Below are 19,812 nucleotides of genomic sequence, written 5' to 3'. Positions count from 1 at the left end.
AATCCAAAAGAAGATCATGTGGCTGTTTAAAAATAATTACTTTCTTGATATTCTAAATTTCAGTGAGAAATGCTCACATTTTTTGGTAATATTTGCACCATGTTTGCAAACAAGCAACAGTATTTTTGGTGCACTACAATGTAGGTCTTCAAATATTTCTGTTTGTTCCCAGAACAGAGATTTCCTGAATCTGTTAAGCACTTCGGCTTGGAACGTAATGAGAGAGGATGTGAACCGACAAGATGATATTGTTTGAGTCTGCTAAAGGAAGTTGACTATTTGGATGTTTATAATCTCAGTATGTTAGCTTGTACTTTGATAAGAACGTTTTGTTTGCAAAGTAAACCGCAAGACCCACTGCAGTTCTGAAACAATGTTTATGCAGCTTTTGAAGTAAAGTACTGCAGAAAATTTCTGCATCATCCAAAAACAGTATCTGAGCTGTACAGTATGATGTATGTATGTACATATGTGTACATAATAAGAGCAAATGAATTGTAAATTATATGTGAAAACTGAAAACTCCATAGAATAGCCAAATTGTGCAGGTGGGTGAACTACAATAGTCAGATGCAAAGTAGTTTATAAATAGACCTGTCTCAAAGCACCATGTAGGGAAGAGTGTCCAGACTTCCTAGTTTCCTGTTGTGTGAAGCTAATGATGTAATTCGTCTTAGGACCTTTCTGAGTTAAGCAGATGGGACAATCATAGATATGTAAGCAAAGAGCAGTTAAATATAGACATGGTACATCTCTGTATGTATTGTATTATTGATACTGGCCTATGTTTTGTTTTGACAAAATTAGATTGAAAAAAACCTTAAAATCTTTGCAACTGGCTTTAGGAGAATTGCCTGTAGTTTGCTGAGAACCCTAGTATACTAGGTAAGAAATAATACATTGGAGCAACAGGTTTATGTGAACCTGGAAGAGGAAGGATGTATTGTCCTTTGCTTTGCAATGCATAGTTTCAAAGTTTGCATTGCAACAAAAATCTTTCGATGAATAAGATGAGCTCCCATTTTTCACTAAGAAAAGCATTCAGGCGTCACTTGCAGTTTCACATTCTTTGAGTTGTTTGTACATAAATGGTAAGCTCTGTTCCCATCTGCAGAAATATTGTTCTGTTTAATCTTGCTCTTCTTTCCAAGCACACATGTAGCTCATACCAGTGTATCCAGCAGGGATACAGTGTACATAACTTTACTGCTTGTAAGGCTGATTAAATTTTCAGTGATGTCTTTTCTTTTAGAATATTTAACCACTTCTCATTCAGCAACAGAGGCTGCTGCAGCTTCCAATTGTCTTCTCTCTTTTTTGTTGGCAAACACACACACACACACACACACACTTTAAAACATTTTTGTTTCAATGTCATTTTTAATTTACTATGCATCCAAGTAGTAAATGGTATTCAATTTAAGATTGGTTAATGAGTCCCCAATCATTAATAATCACTTAAAATGTTCTTCTAGGGAAGTAATAGTCCCACTCTATTCTGCCTTGGTCAGGCCACACCTGGAATGCTATGTCTAGTTCTGGGCACCACAATTTAAGACAAACTGGAAGGTATGCGGAGGAGGGTGACCAGATGATCAAGGTTCTGGAAACCAAGCCTTATGAGGAATGGTTGAAGGAGCTGGGTATGTGTAGCCTGGAAAAGAGGAGATGATATAGTCATCTTCAGATTTCTAAAGAGTTGTCACCTGGAGGTTGGAGCAAGCTTGTTTCCTCCTGCTTTAGCGGGTAGAACTTGAACCAATGACTTCCAGTTACTAGAAAGGTGATTCCAATTAAACATCAGGAAGAACTTTCTGACGGTAAGAGTTGTTTGGCAGTGGAACAGACTCCCTTGGGAGATGGTGGACTTTTCTTCCTTGGAGGTTTTTAGCAGAGGTTGGATGGCTATCTGTCATGGAGGCTTTAGCTGAGATTCCTACGTTGCAGAAGGTTGGACTAGATGACCCTCGCAGTCCCATCCAACTCTACGATTCTATGATTCCCTTTAGTTTTGCCATACTAGTTGTTTTACTTGCTGTTGCCATGCTATTTAACTGTCATTTGAATGTTTGTTTTATTTTTCAGGGAGGGAAGTCTTATACAGGACCTTGTGCAGGAAGAGACTGCAGTTGGGGTTGTGAATGTTTCCCAGAAAAAGGAGCTCGTGTGAGTACCACTTTTTCTGATCACATAAGAATTCTCACCATTTTATCCTAGGGATCAAACAACTGCCCCTAGATTTAGGACTTAAGATATAAACAACAAAACAATAAAAAAAAATGACAAAACATTTCAACAATGAAATACTAGCAATACAAAATATGTCCTTCCATGAACAGAAGGAGCCTCCTGTGAACAGAAGGGGTAATCTGTTAGTGGAATGGGCTTGTTCCAAGTGCTCGCTTCCATGAACTGAAATGGAATAACCTGCTAACACCTACACTGCTCTAAAGGGTTCCCAAACCCTAGCAAATTTTCAGTGGCTGCGGACGCAGCAGAGATCCAAGAGCATCCAGCTTTGTGAGCAGAATTCCACTCGTGAAATTCTAGATTCAACTATTGCCTATAATTGCATTTGACATTTCAGATTTAAGCCGGAAAGAAAGGTATCATATGGCATGTTCCTGTAAACTACAGCATTTGGAGGCAAGTTGTTTGGTACATGCTTAGCTCAAATTCTAAATCATGCCTCACGTCACCTCCTCATAGTGGCACTGTTTTATAACTGCATTAAAAAGCCTGCTCCTCAGTATCTTTACATCAAAGTAAATCTTAAAGTAAATCCTCATTAAATGTGATTTGGGCACTACTGTTTGAGAGCTCTTGCATTTATTCATCTGTTGTTATTGAAATGTACAGCCATGTGATATTGGAAAACTGTCAAAATGAATTACACAGTGAACATCTACACAACAATTTGAATATTCTCCAGTTAAAGGTAAAGGTAAAGGTACCCCTGCCCGTACGAGCCAGTCTTGACAGACTCTAGGGTTGTGCGCCCATCTCACTCAAGAGGCCGGGGGCCAGCGCTGTCCGAAGACACTTCCGGGTCACGTGGCCAGCTTGTAATTCTCCAGTTACATTGTTTTAATTAGATTTGAAATGAACAGTGGTTTTTAATTAGAATTATATCATTTTTGAAGCAACAGCACTTTATAACTGAAGAATATTGAATTTTAATATTGGGAAATGGACTTAATACCCTAGCTTCTCAAGCAGTGAACAAAAAATATTTGATTTGATATGCAAGCATACTTCCAAGCCATCTAATTTGTCCAGAATGTTGTAATTATTTTCTTTAAATGTAAAATCTTTACTAGCAGCACTTCCTGAATAATAGGTTGCATTTCTCAGCATCTTATAACAGTGCACTTGACAGCTGTGTAGCCACTTTCATCATAAGTTCATTTGGAATCTTCAGAGGTGACCAAAATTAATGGAAATGTTTTTGTCTTACTATGGAGTATAAGAAAATAAGGCCTAATTAAATTAAATTTTCCGTTTGTAGTTTTTCATGTGAGTCATAGGTCCAGCAGTGCTTGAGTTTAATGGGTCATTCTTCTGGTAATAATGTCTAAAAATGGTTCTGGGTGCAGCTGTAGAGTTTTAATGTTCAATAGTGCTGACTTTCTTTTTGAATTATTGACTGCCTATAATAGTGGATGGTTAGAGATGGTATGGGAAATTACATTGTGGGACTTCTGACTTACCGTATTTTTCCGGGTATAACACACCCCCATGTATAAGATGCCCTCTATTTTTGGGGACTCAAAATTAAGAAAATGGGGGGAGATGGCCCAGAGCTTTTTGGGGGGAAGGATTGTTGATGGCTTTTGACCTGATTTCATTCTGATGCAAATTCTTCTCATACACGTATTAAAGAATAGTAATATATACATGTATTAATGAATAGTAATATATTTGTTCCACATACTTTCCAGTTAAGTTAGGCTGCTTACTGTGCTAGATTATTGTGTATCTGTCCATCGAAATATATTCTTTCTGGGCTATAGAAACACTACTCACTCTATTCTACTTCAAAATAGTGATTCTTTGTTAGTCCCACCACATCCAGATGACCATCCATATTTTAGTACTATGGTACTTAGTATCTAATGTCTTCTGCATGGTCCTTCTAGAGAGCTTCTATGTGTGTTGAAGATTTGAGCCGAGTGGGAAGGCAGGACCTAAGCCCCTAGACAGAGAGGTTGGCATTGAGGTACCCGCCAAATCCCTAGTATGGTTTGAGAAGTTTCTGCATAGGGAGAGAACTCATAATTGTGTCTGCACAAATGTTTATGCAAAGATTTACAGTTAGAGTAAGCAACTGATTGTTCTTTATAAGTTCCAATCATATCTTATCCTCTTAGTGACAGTGACAACCCCACTGTCCATTTCTTCTCAAGGATGCCTTTGTATTACTGATATTTTGGCATCTTTTGAAATCTGCTTCTCTGCATGTTAGAAATCATATCAGCATTTCTGGTTGGAAAACACCCCAGTTGATGAAAATATTACGGTAAAGGTACCCCTGCCTGTACGGACCAGTCTTGACAGACTCTAGGGTTGTGCGCCCATCTCACTCAAGAGGCCGGGGGCCAGCGCTGTCCGGAGACACTTCCGGGTCACGTGGCCAGCGCCGTTTACCTTCCCGCTAGTAAGCGGTCCCTATTCGGCAAGCTGGAGCAGGAATCGGCAAGCCACTCCAGTATCCCTGCCAAGAAAACTCCATGGACAAAGACAACAGGCATATAAAAGTTATGACGCTGGAAGATGAGCCCCTCAGGTCGGAAGGCGTCCAACATGCTACTGGGGAAGAGCGGAGGACAAGTACAAGTAGATCCAGAGCTGATGTAGCGGCTGGGCCAAAGCCGAAAGGACGCTCAGTTGCGGATATGCATGGAAGCGAAAGGAAAGTCCAATGCTGTAAAGTGAGGAACAGGTTTAAGGATTTAGAATTGCTGGACAGAGTGCCTGAAGAACTATGGATGGAGGCTCGAAACATTATACAGGAGGCAGCAACGAAAACCATCCCAATGAAAAGGAAATGCAAGAAAGCAAAGTGGCTATCCAATGAGGCCTTACAAATAGCGGGGGAGAGAAGGCAAGCAAAATGCGAGGGAGATAGAGAAAGATACAGGAAATTGAATGCAGAATTCCAAAAAATAGCAAGGCGAGATAAGAAGGCCTTCTTAAATGAGCAATGCAAAGAAATAGAGGAAAACAACAGAATGGGAAGAACCAGAGATCTGTTCAAGAAAATTGGAGATATGAAAGGAACATTTCGTTCAAAGATTACCATAATAAAGGACAAAAGTGGTAAGGACCTAACAGAAGCAGAAGACACCAAGAAGAGGTGGCAAGAATACACAGAGGAATTATACCAGAAAGATATGGATGCCTCGTACACCCCAGGTAGTGTGGTTGCTGACCTTGAGCCAGACATCCTGGAGAGTGAACTATGGCAAGTTCTTAAAGAAATGGGAGTGCCTGATCACCTCATCTGTCTCCTGAGAAATCTCTATGTGGGACAAGAAGCTACAGTTAGAACTGGATATGGAACAACTGATTGGTTCAAATTTGGGAAAGGAGTACGACAAGACTGTATTTTGTCTCCCTGCTTATTTAACTTATATGCAGAATTCATCATGCGAAAGGCTGGGCTGGATGAATCCCTAGCCGGAATTAAGATTGCTGGAAGAAATATCAACAACCTCAGATATGCAGATGACACAACCTTGATGGCAGAAAGCGAGGAGGAATTACAAAACCTTTTATTGAGGGTGAAAGAGGAGAGCGCAAAATATGGTCTGAAGCTCAACATCAAAAAAACGAAGATCATGGCCACTGGTCCCATCACCTCCTGGCAAATAGAAGGGGAGGAAATGGAGGCAGTGAGAGATTTTACTTTCTTGGGCTCCATGATCACTGCAGATGGTGACAGCAGCCATGAAATTAAGAGACGCCTGCTTCTTGGGAGGAAAGCAATGACAAACCTAGACAGCATTTTAAAAAGTAGAGACATCACCTTGCCAACAAAGGTCCGTATAGTAAAAGCTATGGTTTTCCCAGTAGTGATGTATGGAAGTGAGAGCTGGACCATAAAGAAGGCTGATCGCCGAAGAATTGACGCTTTTGAATTATGGTGCTGGAGGAAACTCTTGAGAGTCCCATGGACTGCAAGAAGATGAAACCTCTCCATTCTGAAGGAAATCAGCCCTGAGTGCTCACTGGAAGGACAGATCGTGAAGCTGAGGCTCCAATACTTTGGCCACCTCATGAGAAGAGAAGACTCACTGGAAAAGACCCTGATGTTGGGAAAGATGGAGGGCACAAGGAGAAGGGGACGACAGAGGACGAGATGGTTAGACAGTGTTCTCGAAGCTACAAACATGAATCTGACCAAACTGCGGGAGACAGTGGAAGACAGGAGTGCCTGGCGTGCTCTGGTCCATGGGGTCACGAAGAGTCGGACACGACTGAACGACTAAACAACAACAATTTATCTACTTGCACCAGGGAGTGCTTTCGAACTGCTAGGTTGGCAGGCGCTGGGACCGAACAACGGGAGCGCACCCCGCCGCGGGGATTCGAACCGCCGACCTTTCTATCGGCAAGCCCTAGGCGCTGAGGCTTTTACCCACAGCGCCACCCGTGTCCCATGAAAATATTAAATATTACCAATTCATATTTAGACACCGAGAAACTAAAACTGTTATCACAAACAAGTAAGCTGGAAGCACTGGCAATGTTAGTATTTCTTGAATGTTTTGGTTAATGTTGCAGATTTGATTAAAAACTGAAAATAATCTTTGCCAACCTCAAAATCTGTACAGATAGTTTCGTATTGTTACACATTCCAGTATGTGTGTACTAGGTGGGACTGATTTGGATGGTCCGCCCCACCACTTAATGGATCCAAATGGTTTCCAGAGAGTGGTAGGGGATGCTTTATCCCATGTTGATGGCCTTTCAGCTGATTCCCAGATGACCTGCTGGAATGTGGAGTTAACCAGGACTATCGACTGTCTGGCTCTGAAACGCCCCCTCGGATTGCATGGAGCCCAGACAGGCCCATGGTTTTCCACGGATCTGAGGGCACTGAAACAATCGCTGAGACGGCTAGAGCGCCGGTGGCGGATAACCCATTCTGAAGCTGACCGGACACGGGTTAGAGCTCAATATCGAGCCTACCAAGTGGCGGTAGCAACGGCAAAGAAGACTTTCTTCACCGCCTCTATTGCATCTGCAGAAAACAGCAGGAGCCTTTTTCAGGTAGTTCACAATTTAGCAGAACCACCTGCTACATCAGGGCCCAGTACAGGCCACATGATCTCCTGCAATGATTTTGCAAAGTTTTTTGCAGATAAAGTCGCTCAGATTCGGGAAGAGGTAGACTCCACCATGAGAGCAGGGCCGGGGCGGAAGAGTGCTAGAGTCCTGTCTAGTCAAGTTGCGTGGGATCAATTCCAATCTGTTACCTCCAAGGATGTGGAGAGGCTGCTTGGACGAGTGAAACCAACCACCTGTATCCTTGATCCTTGCCCATCCTGGCTTATAAAAGCTAACCGGGAAGGGCTGGGTGATGGGCTTCGCGGGGTGGTGAATGCTTCTCTCTGTGAGGGAGCCTTTCCAGACCCACTGAAAAAGGCGGTTATCAAAACGCTGCTTAAAAAAACATCTTTAGATGCTGCCAATATGGCCAACTATCGCCCAGTCTCAAATCTTCCATTCTTGGGCAAGGTGATTGAGCGAGTGGTTGCTGAAAAACTCCAGGCACGCCTGGAAGAAGCGGACCATTTGGATCCCTTCCAGTTGGGATTCAGGCCTCATCATGGGACTGAAACCGCCTTGGTTGCACTGGTTGCTGATCTCCGGTGGGCTAGGGACAAAGGTGAGAGCTGTTTCCTAGTTCTGCTGGATCTCTCAGCGGCTTTTGAAACCATCGACCGTAACATCCTTCTGGACCGCCTAGAGGGGCTGGGAGCTGGGGGCACTGTTATACAGTGGTACCTCGGGTTACATACACTTCAGGTTACAGACTCTGTTAACCCAGAAATAGTGCTTCAGGTTAAGCACTTTGCTTCAGGATGAGAACAGAAATTGTGCTCCGGCGGCGCAGCAGGAGGCCCCATTAGCTAAAGTGGTGCTTCAGGTTGAGAACAGTTTCAGGTTAAGTACAGAATGAATTAAGTACTTAACCTGAGGTACCACTGTACAGTGGTTTTGCTCCTTCCTCCTGGGCCGTGTTCAGAAAGTGGGGGGGGGGTGAGTGTTCAGACCCCTGGGCTCTCACTTGTGGGGTGCCTCAGGGTTCTGTCCTCTCCCTCATGCTTTTCAACATCTACATGCAGCCACTGGGAGAGATCATCAGGGGGTTTGGGCTGGGTGTTCATCAGTATGCGGATGATACCCAGCTCTACCTCTCTTTCAAATTGGAACCAGTGAAGGTGGTGAAGGTCCTGTGTGAGTGTCTGGAGGCGCAGGTCAACTCTGTGTCCAGGGCAGCTATTTATCAGCTCTATCTGGTACACAGGCTGAGACCCTACCTGCCCGCAGAGTAGTGCATGCTCTAGTTTTCTCTCACTTGGACTACTGCAATGCGGTCTATGTGGGGCTACCTTTGAAGGTGACCCGGAAACTACAACTAATCCAGAATGCGGCTGCTAGACTGGTGTCTGGGAGCGGCCGCCAAGACCATATAACACCGGTCTTGAAAGACCTACACTGGCTCCCAGTATGTTTCCGAGCACAATTCAAAGTGTTGGTGCTAACCTTTAAAGCCCTAAACGGCCTTGGTCCAGTATACCAGTAGGTGTGTCTCAACCTCCATCATTCTGCCTGGACACTGAGGTCCAGCACCGAGGGCCTTCTGGCGGATCCCTCGCTGCGAGAAGCCAAGTTACAGGGAACCAGGCAGAGGGCCTTCTCGGTAGTGGCACCCGCCCTGTGGAATGCTCTTCTCGGTAGTGGCACCCGCCCTGTGGAATGCCCTCCCACCATCAAAGAGAAAAACAACTACCAAACTTTTAGAAGACATCTGAAAGCAGCCCTGATTAGGGAAGCTTTTAATGTTTAATAGGTTACGGTATTTTAGTGTTTTGTTGGAAGCTGCCCAGAGTGGCTGGGGAAACCCAGCCAGATGGGTGGGGTAGTAATAATAATAATAATGATGATGATGATGATGATGTAGCCCAGAGAAATTCTTGAAAATTAGATATTTTACTTCCTTTGAATAAAGCAAACTGTCTTTTTGCTTCCTTGAGAACTAAATGAGGACACTATTCACTTAAAGCTATGCACGTCTGAGCACCATTGATTGCGGTGGGAGAGGAGAACATGTGTAACTTTCTCCTGTTGCGATCAGTGGGATTTAAAGATGATTGACTTGTCTGAAGTATGCTCCTTTTTCACAACAGCAGAATACTGTGGTTGCACAAAGTATGTAGGAAGACATCACATAACGTACAGAAGGGGAACCTTTTGAGCTAAGAAGAGTTTGGATTTGATACCCTGCTTTATCACTACCCTGAGGAGTCTCAAAGCGGCTCACTACCTCCTTTCCCTTCCTCCCCCACAAAAAACACTCTGTGAGGTGAGTGGGGCTGAGAGACTTCAGGGAAGTGTGACTGGCCCAAGGTCACCCAGCAGCTGCATGTGGAGGAGCGGAGATGCGAACCCAGTTCACCAGATTACAAGTCTACCGCTCTTAACCACCACACCACGCTGGCTAAGGGAAACAGAACACCCTTTCCTTTATTATTACTATTATTTATTAAATTTGTATACTTCTCTGTACCCAGAGGTCTCATAACATAGCATTCCATTACATAACATAACATTCAGCATATTACATACTATCAGTTTGAAACCTTGGCACAGTTGCAGACTGTTTATACTGTTTACCTTCTCCAACAACTGCAGGGAATGTTTTTTTCATAGAATATAATGTTAGGTATATTTTGAGTCCTACTTGGCTGATTCAAGTTGTCCTCTGTGCTAGACAAATGGCAGCAACCTGCCTGTCCACCCCCAAAGCAAGCGTGGGGAAACCATTTTGGCCAGTTGTGGATGACAGAATAAAGTGAATTACTTTCCCTACAAAAAGCACTGGAACTATTTATCTGCAATTTCGCAGACTTCATCCAGTCCATAGAGGCTTCTGTGCCTATACATCTTCCACCCCTCTCCTTATCCAGCTGCAACACCACAACCCTGCAGTGTTCTCAATGGCTCTTACTCTCAGGTAGTTGCTGCCACCACCCTCCCACTTAACTCGTTGCTTGGATGGGAGGGGACCTGGGATGAAAGCAGGCATTTTTCGAAAGCCAGTGCACCCAGCACTCCTCAGTGCAACCTGCACACAAGTTGTTGGGGAAAATAGGACCAGCTTTTAGCTGCCTTGTCTTAGGCCAATATCCAAGCTGCTTCCTTGTTTCCCTGGTAGAACCCCCTAAACTTCTTAAACTCCAGGAACACTTGAGACCAAGACACCCTGTGTTTCCCAAGCAGTTGCCTTGCAAGTTAGTCAGAGTTTAAAGGCGGCCAAAACTCCCCAAGTCTCTCCCAGATCTCAGAAGAAAGTATTGGACTCGCACAACTCTGAGCCTAAACTTTCAGTAGCATGAACTCCAATCGTCTAGGCATGGGGCTTCTAGAACCCTGAGGTTGGTAACCACACACACTTCAGTGGTCAAATTAGGAAACTTCATTAAAAATAAAAGCTAGGGGAAAGCAGGCAGGAGGTCAAAACAGGCAACACAATAAACCAGAGCCCTGTGGCTCTAAAACTGGACTAATGCTAGCCTATTCACTATAATAGAGCTGTTTGGCTTACAAGCCAGCAGCGAAGATGACCAGCTTCATAGAAAGTCCGATCTGGATCCCTGATGGTGGGAGGGAACAACACTGCCAGGGCAGCTCAGCTTTTTAAAGTCTCTTTCCTCTCTCTGGGAGGAGTGACCCCTCGCTCTTTCTGACAAACAAAATGCAGAGCCAGATGCTCACATCAGTCATGTCTCCCAGGTAGGCTTCTAAGGCACCAATTTTTACATTTGAAGGAGATACACATGACAGACTGACTGAGAGAAGTGGTGGGGGCAGATCAGGATTTTTATTCACACTCACAAAGCAAGATAGCACTTTGAAAAGGAATTGCCAATATTCTGCTGGTTATCAGGTCACAACAGCAGCAACAGCAATTTATTATTTATACCCCGCCCTTCTGCCTGGGTTTCAAAGCTCTGTCTCGCAGAGCACTTTGCCAAGTACGTACTATGGAAGACCCTTGTGGGCAAAAAAGGTCATGTGACATTAGATGACTGACAAGTGGGCAGCTCCACCCACCTGTCAAACCTGGCCCACAAGGGTTGGGGAGGGTTAACAATCTAGCCTACTGGCCAGACCCCATTCCTCACCCTAACTCTGAAACAAACTCTGAAAACCCTAGCCCCACACTGCTTTTGCAGGCCATGCTGGGCTGGCACACGCACATGGCATCTCCCACGTGGAGGTGCCTGGGAGAGACGCAGCTCCAGCAGCACAACCCACCCTCTAGCTTTCCTGCCCCAGGCACCCCAGTGGCTTGCTACGCTGCTGAGAGAAGCAGAGCTATTTGCATGCTGAAGAAAATGGTCTTTCTGTAAGGATATTCACCAGCTATATCAACCGGTTCTGCATGTAGCAAATCCTATAAAATCTAGAGTAGGGGTAGCCAGTGTGGCCTTCCAGCTGACCTGCATTGACCTGTAGGTATCACTTTAGTTGACTTGATCATGCCCTTGAAAACCCTACCAGGTGTTTGCAAAAAAAGCCCCCCCCCCAAAAAAAGCTGTGGTACTTCAGACCGTCTGGCATCTGCTACAGAAGATAGGTAGGCAGTAGTGTGAATTCCTTGACCTCAAAGAGATCTGTTTGCTTGGCTCCATGGTGTCAAAAGACATTGATTATATTTATTTAAAATATTAACACATCATACTTTTCATGAATAGATTACATTTAAGTCTAATGTTTGCTATATTGGATCATATTTAATGCTGTACTGTTTTTAACATTTGATTGGGGGCTGCCCAGAGTGGCTGGGGAGACTCAGCCAGATGGGCGGGGTATAAATAATAAATTAATTTTTAAAATTAATTAAAATAATAATAATTTGTTTTATATGAATACTCCTTACCTGGAAGTATTGAAACCAGGGGTGGTGCCCATCCTCTTGCCTTTTGAACTCGTTCCAAGTTAGCATTTTTCATCTCTTTTAAGTATATATTCTCTCTTTTACTAATTAGCAACCTCTGGTGGTAGCTTCCCCCTAAAAAACCTTAGGCCAGAACTAGCAAAAGGGACAAATGTAAAGGTCTACACTTAAGGCAGGAAGAACGAAATGCTTAAATATAGCATGGAGGACACCACCCTTGGCAGCAGTGCATGTGATAAGGTTGTAGACTTTAACCTTAACAAGAGTCAACTGTGTAATCCAGCTCAAAGAAAGTCATAGTTCCACTCTATTCTGCCTTGGTCCTGTTCTGGGTACCACAATTTAAGAAGGATGTTGACACGCTGGAAGATTTGCAGAGGAGGGTGACCAAAATGATCAAGGGTCTGGAAACCAAGCCTTATGAGGAAACAGTTGAGGGAGCTGGGTATGTTTAGCCTGGAAAAGAGCAGGCTGAGAGGAGATATGAGAGCCATCTTCAAATATCTGAAGGGCTGTCACATGGAAGATGGAGCAAGCTTGTTTTCTCCTGTTCTGGAGGGTAGGGCCCAAAACAATGGCTTCAAGTTTCAAGAAAGGAGATTCTGACTAAATGTCAGGAAGAACTTTCTGACAGTAAGAGCTGTTTGACAGCGGAATGGTTTCCTTTCAGAGGTAGTGGATTTGCCTTCATTGGAAGTTGGTATACAGAGGTTGGATGGCCATCTGTCATGGATGTTTTAGTTGAGATTCCAAAGATACTAACCCTCCACTAACACCCCCATCCTCATCACTGAAACCAGTAATGAAGCAAAATTGTGCAAAACAAGTAGTAGATGTCAATTAAGACATAGATCAGTGACAGAAAAGGGTGACAGTTTTCTAGCATTACAATGAGAACAACAATAATGAAAAGAAAAGAGTGATATTTATTATGCTTAAAATAATTATAATGCCTCCATTCTGAGATGCCAGGGCCAGCTGGTGATGCAAGATTGAAGATCACTGGTAATGACAGTTGTAAAAATATGAATTGAGTCTTATCAGAATCAGGGTGCCAACCTGCAGAGTTGATCACATAACACGGTGTAGGCACACCATTTGAATAGCAATGCCCATTAACTGGCAGGGTGGGGGTGGGGGACAGCCATCTCAAATATTTTATAGGAATTTGCTCCTATGATCAGAATACAGATAGTAGTTAAGGCTGCATAGACAATAGCCTAACTAAACCCAAAGATAACATAAGGGTGGATGATCGGCGTTGTGAAAATGAGCAGAATCATTGGGTAAAATGATAGATAAATAAAATGATAGAGCAATTAGATTGTTCTCTGAGCTAACAGAATGGGAGGGTAAACCAGACTGAAATGGATCAAAAGATGATTTAAGTCCTATTTTTTCAGGCAGGGAGATGTACAAGTGGACAGTTTGTTCATTTTTGTCTCCCCTGCTCTGTTTCTCCTGCAAGAGAGACACAATGCAGACAACGTTGTGATAAGGAGGGATGAGACAGTCTCCATTCATGGAGTTACGTGTCCCAGTGCCTTATTCAGTAAAGTACTTTATTCAGTAGTTTATTAGGGTTATGCTATTTTTAGAAATATTAGGGTTATGCTATTTTTAGAAATATAGAGGCACACAATTGGTCCATGTAGTTCAAAATGGACGACACTAACTGATAGCAGCTCCCCAGGGTCTTATAAAAGCAAATTCCCAGCCCCAATTTTGAACGCAAATACAAGAGAGAGGCTGAAGGCCACCCACCTCCCTTTCTTATTTGCTTTGCTGGTCCATGCTGCTTTGCCACACACACCCCCTCGAGTATGCAGCTGAAGCCTAACTGCCCTCTGCCTGGGTGATGTTTGAGCACTTGACTGGGGGCCAAGTCCAGCAGTAGCCCAGAATCAGCTTCTGGTTAGCCCTCCACTCATTGGGCAAGGGGTGCACAGGGTGTGTTTATGTTGTTGCAGGGAGAGGTTCTTTAGCATCCACCTACAAGTGTTGGGCATAGTATTTGCAGGAAATAATTTCTAAAATATAATCTGATCTCAGATTAACCCACCACAGTAAATACCCATTCTGGTTGCTAGGAAGAAATGAAGAGCAGTGGAAAGTTAGGGGAAATGAGGTGTTTAGAACTATGAAGATTCAAGGACTACAAAATGAGATGGAAGCTGAAAAAAATTATAAGCAGTAATTCATTAGGACCCCACGGATTCCTCTCACCTGGTGTCCAAACAACTCATGCATCAATCACAGCTCTGAAAACACTGGGAGACAGGAGTAGTGAAGCTAGCTCACCATCTCACAGCGATGACTTGGAATTTGCCTACACATTTTTGCATTGTATCTTTCCTTCTAAGATATATATCAGCTCAGAGTCCAGACCCACTTCTGACTTGCAAACCCAGCACATTGGTCGCCTCTCTACTTGTTATTAGCAGCCTTGCACGGCCATCCAAGATGGCATAAGAATCCTTCCTGGCCACTAGGGGGCAGCCAAGCTGTGACCTGGTGTGACCCTGATCGGGTGGGAGGGATATGTAATGGCTTCATGAGGTTGAGACACGTATGATGACATCTTCCAGAGATTATACTACCAAATCTCACGAATCTCAGCAAATCCATCTTGCCAGATGTTCCTATCCATTGCACAATTTCTTCACCCTCAGTCCATCTCGGCTGCAATGCCCTGTAAGTTCCCCCAAGCGCACACCCCAACTGTGGGAGGGGGGAAATAGATCATTCCCCCTCCAGCAGGCCTTGTCACAGTTTAGGGACCAGGGGTGGCAAGTTGTTGATTAAAAAGATAATTTGAGTAGAAAAACAGCTCAAATAAGACATTTTTCAGCAGGAAAATTGCCATGGTGGGAAGGGTTAAGCAGCTCCCACACACACTGTTCCCAGTTGTACCTTTCTGCAGCTGCTTGCTGTTAAGAAGAAAATAAATATGGAAAACATCAGGAAACTTGCACATATCTGCCATGTAACATCCAGTTTGGCTCTAACGAAAATGGTATTACTAAGAAAGCATAAATTTATTCAGATGGCAGTGGTGCAAGAGGTGCAAGAGATGTATTCATTTTCAGAAGCAAAGTAATTCCCTGATATTGGGGGAATGCCAGAAGCTGACTTTTTCACATTTATTAGCCAGTATGGATGTGAAGTGTCAGACTACATAAACTATTCTAAGCAGAAATTATGGAAACAACCCATTTACAAGACGAAAAGGCACATGATATAATACTAGCATGGTGGTTAAATGTTTAAGACCCCCCCCCCCCCATTTATTTTTGCACAGAGAGGGTCAAACAAAAGTAAGCAAACTTTGAGAGACTACAAATATTTGTGACGAGGGGGAAAGCAACAACCCAGAGCCTTTTCACAGAGGGAAAGACAACATTTTAAGTAACCTTAGGAGAGTTAATCAAAATAATTCAATACATGCTAATGACTTAAATTGTTGACATTGCTGAAGCAGAACATAATTTACAAATTAGGAAGCTAAAGTAAAGCAGGAAATTCCAGAGAAAGAATTTCACATTTGCTAGTAAACAGAGAACAAACTGAAGTCCTAATGGAAATAAATGATCATTTGATTATCTAGCTGGCTTAAATACTGCTTTCATTGTCCTAGAAAACGAAAGGGCAAACTGTTGAATCAATAGCTACCTAACATTACTAAGGGCCGCCCTGACACATGTACTGCAATGAAATGAAATGAAAATGTTATGCACAAATTAATTAAATAACAAAACTATTAAATGTTAACACAATTAGTTACAAGTTACAATTTCACCCGAAAGGTTTCCCAATGAACCATCCTTGGCGTCTGATAACGCCAAGATTGCAGGTTCAGCCCCCATATAGGACAGCTGCATATTCCTGCATTGCTGGGGTTGGACTAGATTATCCTCAGGGTCCCTTCCAACTTTACAATTCTACAATTTTATATACTAATTCAAGTTAGTTGCATAATACTCAGCAGTCCTACTTGTAATCTCAATTTTATAATAATATTTTAAATTGTATTTTTAGCCATTTTAATTATTTAATCAGGGTTTTAGTAAGAACAAAATGTTACAGATTTTCATACCACTGTCATGTAAGCTACATTTGTGGTTCCAAAGATGCTAAACAAATTTTATAAATGGTGTTGTTTGTGGATGTACTCTGCAGATTTAAAAACACATTAATGAGATTTACAGAAGAATTCTTGCCTAAGTTACTTTGACCTTATCCTGCTCTGTAGACTTTTTTCTTGCTGCAATTTGGACCAATTCTTTTGGGATCAAGCCATCAAGTCTCTCATGCTCTTTGACTTCATTTTAACTATGAATGGCACATTCTTTGAACACTTACAACAGGATTCTATACAGTGTGGATGTGGGATAAGCATGTGAAATAGAGGGAAAATATTGAAATGCTATTCCCTGTCAGTCCAGTCATACATTCTCCATTCCATTTCCCATGCTATTCCTTAGCTGGTTTATCATAAGAGATTTTCTAGCTATGATAAATTAAACCCCACTTTAGAATAGAAAGGGGCTTTCTACAGGGTGCAGGGAGGCTGGATACCCAGTTCCACAGCTGTAGACATAAATGTAAAATCTGTTTCCATTTTGACTATGTACCTGAACAACTGACGTAACTGCTGCGTGAAATTATTTGAGAGTCGTAATTTGACACAAAGGACTAAATCTCAATTGAGCAATAAAAGTTCAGTGAAAACTAATTCCACCTTGGGACAGGAAGGTGCTTACTCTTCTTCACTTATTGACTGCATTCAGATGACATGTTGAACCGGAGGGGATGAGAATTCATAGCTTCTCTGAGTTATTCAAGCCCCTTCGCCAGGGCAAGGCAGTGATCCATGAAGGGGAGTATGGGGGACTGAGAGATAAAAACAGTTCTTGCTCTCTACTCATTTCCCCTTCATTTGCTCCTCTGTCTCAAGCATTTGAACCATGTTCTCCCACATCTGAAAATTCAGCACCATATTTCTTGAATGTGTTTAGGTAAGTACGGGTGTACTGTTCTTTCAAAGACTTCTGTAAAAAATAAAATAAATAAATCTTATATTGTTTATTAGGCAACTACATAGTTTACAGCATTTCCTTTGTTAATTTTGGGCCTACTGGTGTGACTATACATACAGCCCTCAGAAGGCAAATATTTCTTGAACAAGCAATGCCTGCCATGAAAGTGGAATTCCTTCTCGTTGGGGGAGAGGAATGCCTACTTGCATCGCTTACTGGGGCTGATTTTGTCCTTACCATCCATGGTCATAGCGTTGCTCAAAGTTCTGCTGCCAAGAGCACGTCATATTCCTGTAAACATTTGAAGAGAGCTCAAATCTCTTTAGAGAAGCTCCCCTGCTGACTGTGTTTTGCTCTGTCAGGAGATGTTTTATAGCTCCAGATTCATAAATGTGTCAGAGGACACCATGATTGTTTTTTGCAGAGCAGATTTCTAACACCTTCCCCAATTGCTCATACATCATAATTGAGAATAGTAGCTCTTTCTCACTTTTTTGCTGAAGGCTGGAAACGTAATACATTGTTATTAACTTATGTGTTAATCACACCCCAGTCCTGCCTCATCCATTCACCATCAGCGCAATGTTTTTTCTTTCCATGGTTATCGAAGCCCATTCTCTCAGAGACCCATAAAGAGGAACCTGCATAGCAGGCGAAGAAGGGGCACAGAGGCACGGGAGAAGCGGGGTGGAAATGCCGAGCAGTCAGGGGAAAACCCAGTCTGTGCTGTTTAGCCACAGTTTTTATCAAGACTGACACTTGCAATGGGGCTGGTGACTTGAGGACATGTTTGGGACTTTTTTGGGTGGGGCAGACTCCACTAAATTTTGCAAATGCTCCCCTTTTGTGATTCCGGGGAGTCTGTAAAGAGGAATAATACTTTTCCCCTCTTAGGAGGGGGTGGAAGCAATAGCCATACGCTCAGTAAGCTCAAGTGCTTCAGCTACAATAGCAGCCACTTTCACATGCTCCTCCTCAACATGTAGGACAATCACAGCTCCACTGCACCCTCCTGGCCACCCAGAGTGAAGGCAAGGTGGTACAGGAAAGGTTGGCCTTGTTCATCTTTGGTGACACTGCCCAAATTCCAGAAGTAAATGGCTATTTAGTATGGTGATGCCACAATATTCACCCTGTGTTCACTGATTGGCTGTTGTGAGGAGGAAGCGGCTGTAGTGAATAATATACATTATTGCTGAAGTGCTTAGAAGTGCAAAGAAGGTGAAATTTGAGTGTCTTAATAGATAATATTTTCCACCCAAAGATCAGAATATTTAGTGCAGCCCTAATGAAGTGATATGGGAATTGCTTGCAATTGGAACATACAATGACTTGATTGGCAGGACTTTAGGTAGCAGAAAGAGAATAACTTTTTGAAACCTGTGAAATAGTTTTTATTGACAGGTGATATAAAAATCTAATAACTAGCCAGCTGAGCAAGCAGCCTGATGAGAGCAAGTACTGCCAAGAACTGACCTCTGGGATTTCAGTGCCTTGGTGCAAGGAGTGAAACATTTGGCTAGGGATTACTAGTTTTTTGTGTTCATGAAAAGCAGAGGTATAGGTAGATGGTAGAAAAAGTGAGTCATAACAACATTACTGAGAGCCTAACATGTACTGGGACAGTAGCAACATTCCTGTAGTTGAGCCACAACATTTCTTCTGGTTCCATGTGTTGCCTATGAAGGAGTCGTTGGATCCACCTGTTTAAAATATGCTTATGATGCATTGTTCCGAAAACAAAACATCATTACGTTAGTTGTGGCTGTTTGAGAGCTTTGGAAATGTAGGCAATCCAGTGCATGTTAGCAGGGAAAAAAGCTGACAGCATTATTTTGTCACAGCTGTTATTTGTAAGTAACTGAACAGGAGGCAGAATAGAGCATGACTGAAAATAATCTGGACAATTATATTCAATGGTTGTGAATGAATAGCCTGTTTGTGTGAAAACGGAAGGAGGAGTATGTTGGAATGGGGTAGGAGAGTTTATACAATTGGCTCTGTATTTCATGTCCCATAATTTAAATATGGATATTATGTCTCATCTGTTGTGAAGATATTTGGTGTATTTTCTTGAGAAATGTTTAGATTCTACTGATTCCATGTACAATATTGTGCTATATATTTATACAAATTCTAAATGCTAGTGATTTCTAAAGCAGACGTTACTTGATCTCCTAAAATGCTTTATACACTAATCTTAAACAAATTATGTAAAAGCCATCTCTGCTGAAACCAACAGCACAGTCCTTACCACACCTACTCAGAAGAAAGTCCTACTGAATTCAGTGGGGCTTACTCTCAAGTAGGTTGAGTTATGATTTCAGCCTAAAGTATTTTCACAAAGTGCATTTAAGATTTTAGTTTGTCTCCCATCAGCATCCCAGACACAATGTTTGGTTAATGCTTTGGAACTTTGATCAAAAATGGGTTATTTTTAAAATTCACATTTTATTCAGCAAGACATTGTTTGCCATGGCCTCTTTTTAGCGTGACTTTTACAAGTTCATTGTTATTAGTATGAGTGGGCTCTTGTATAATAATTGTTGCTGATGAAAGTGTTACTGAAAGGCATTCAAG

General features: G+C 42.6%; 1 protein-coding gene across 2 annotated transcripts in view; it reads left to right on the top strand.

Moving 5' to 3' along the window:
* COL4A2 (collagen type IV alpha 2 chain) overlaps positions 1 to 19,812 on the top strand; it is a 171,778-nt gene that overhangs the window by 40,052 nt on the left and 111,914 nt on the right. For both annotated transcript variants that reach the window (XM_083435542.1, XM_083435543.1), the window contains exon 4: positions 2,086 to 2,166. In XM_083435542.1, coding sequence (XP_083291668.1) covers positions 2,086 to 2,166 — 81 coding nt within the window. The remainder of the gene's footprint in view (positions 1 to 2,085; positions 2,167 to 19,812) is intronic.

Source organism: Podarcis tiliguerta (genome assembly GCF_965153285.1).
Source record: "Podarcis tiliguerta genome assembly, chromosome: 3".
Lineage (NCBI taxonomy): Eukaryota > Metazoa > Chordata > Lepidosauria > Squamata > Lacertidae > Podarcis > Podarcis tiliguerta.
This window is presented reverse-complemented; position numbering and strand designations above follow the sequence as displayed.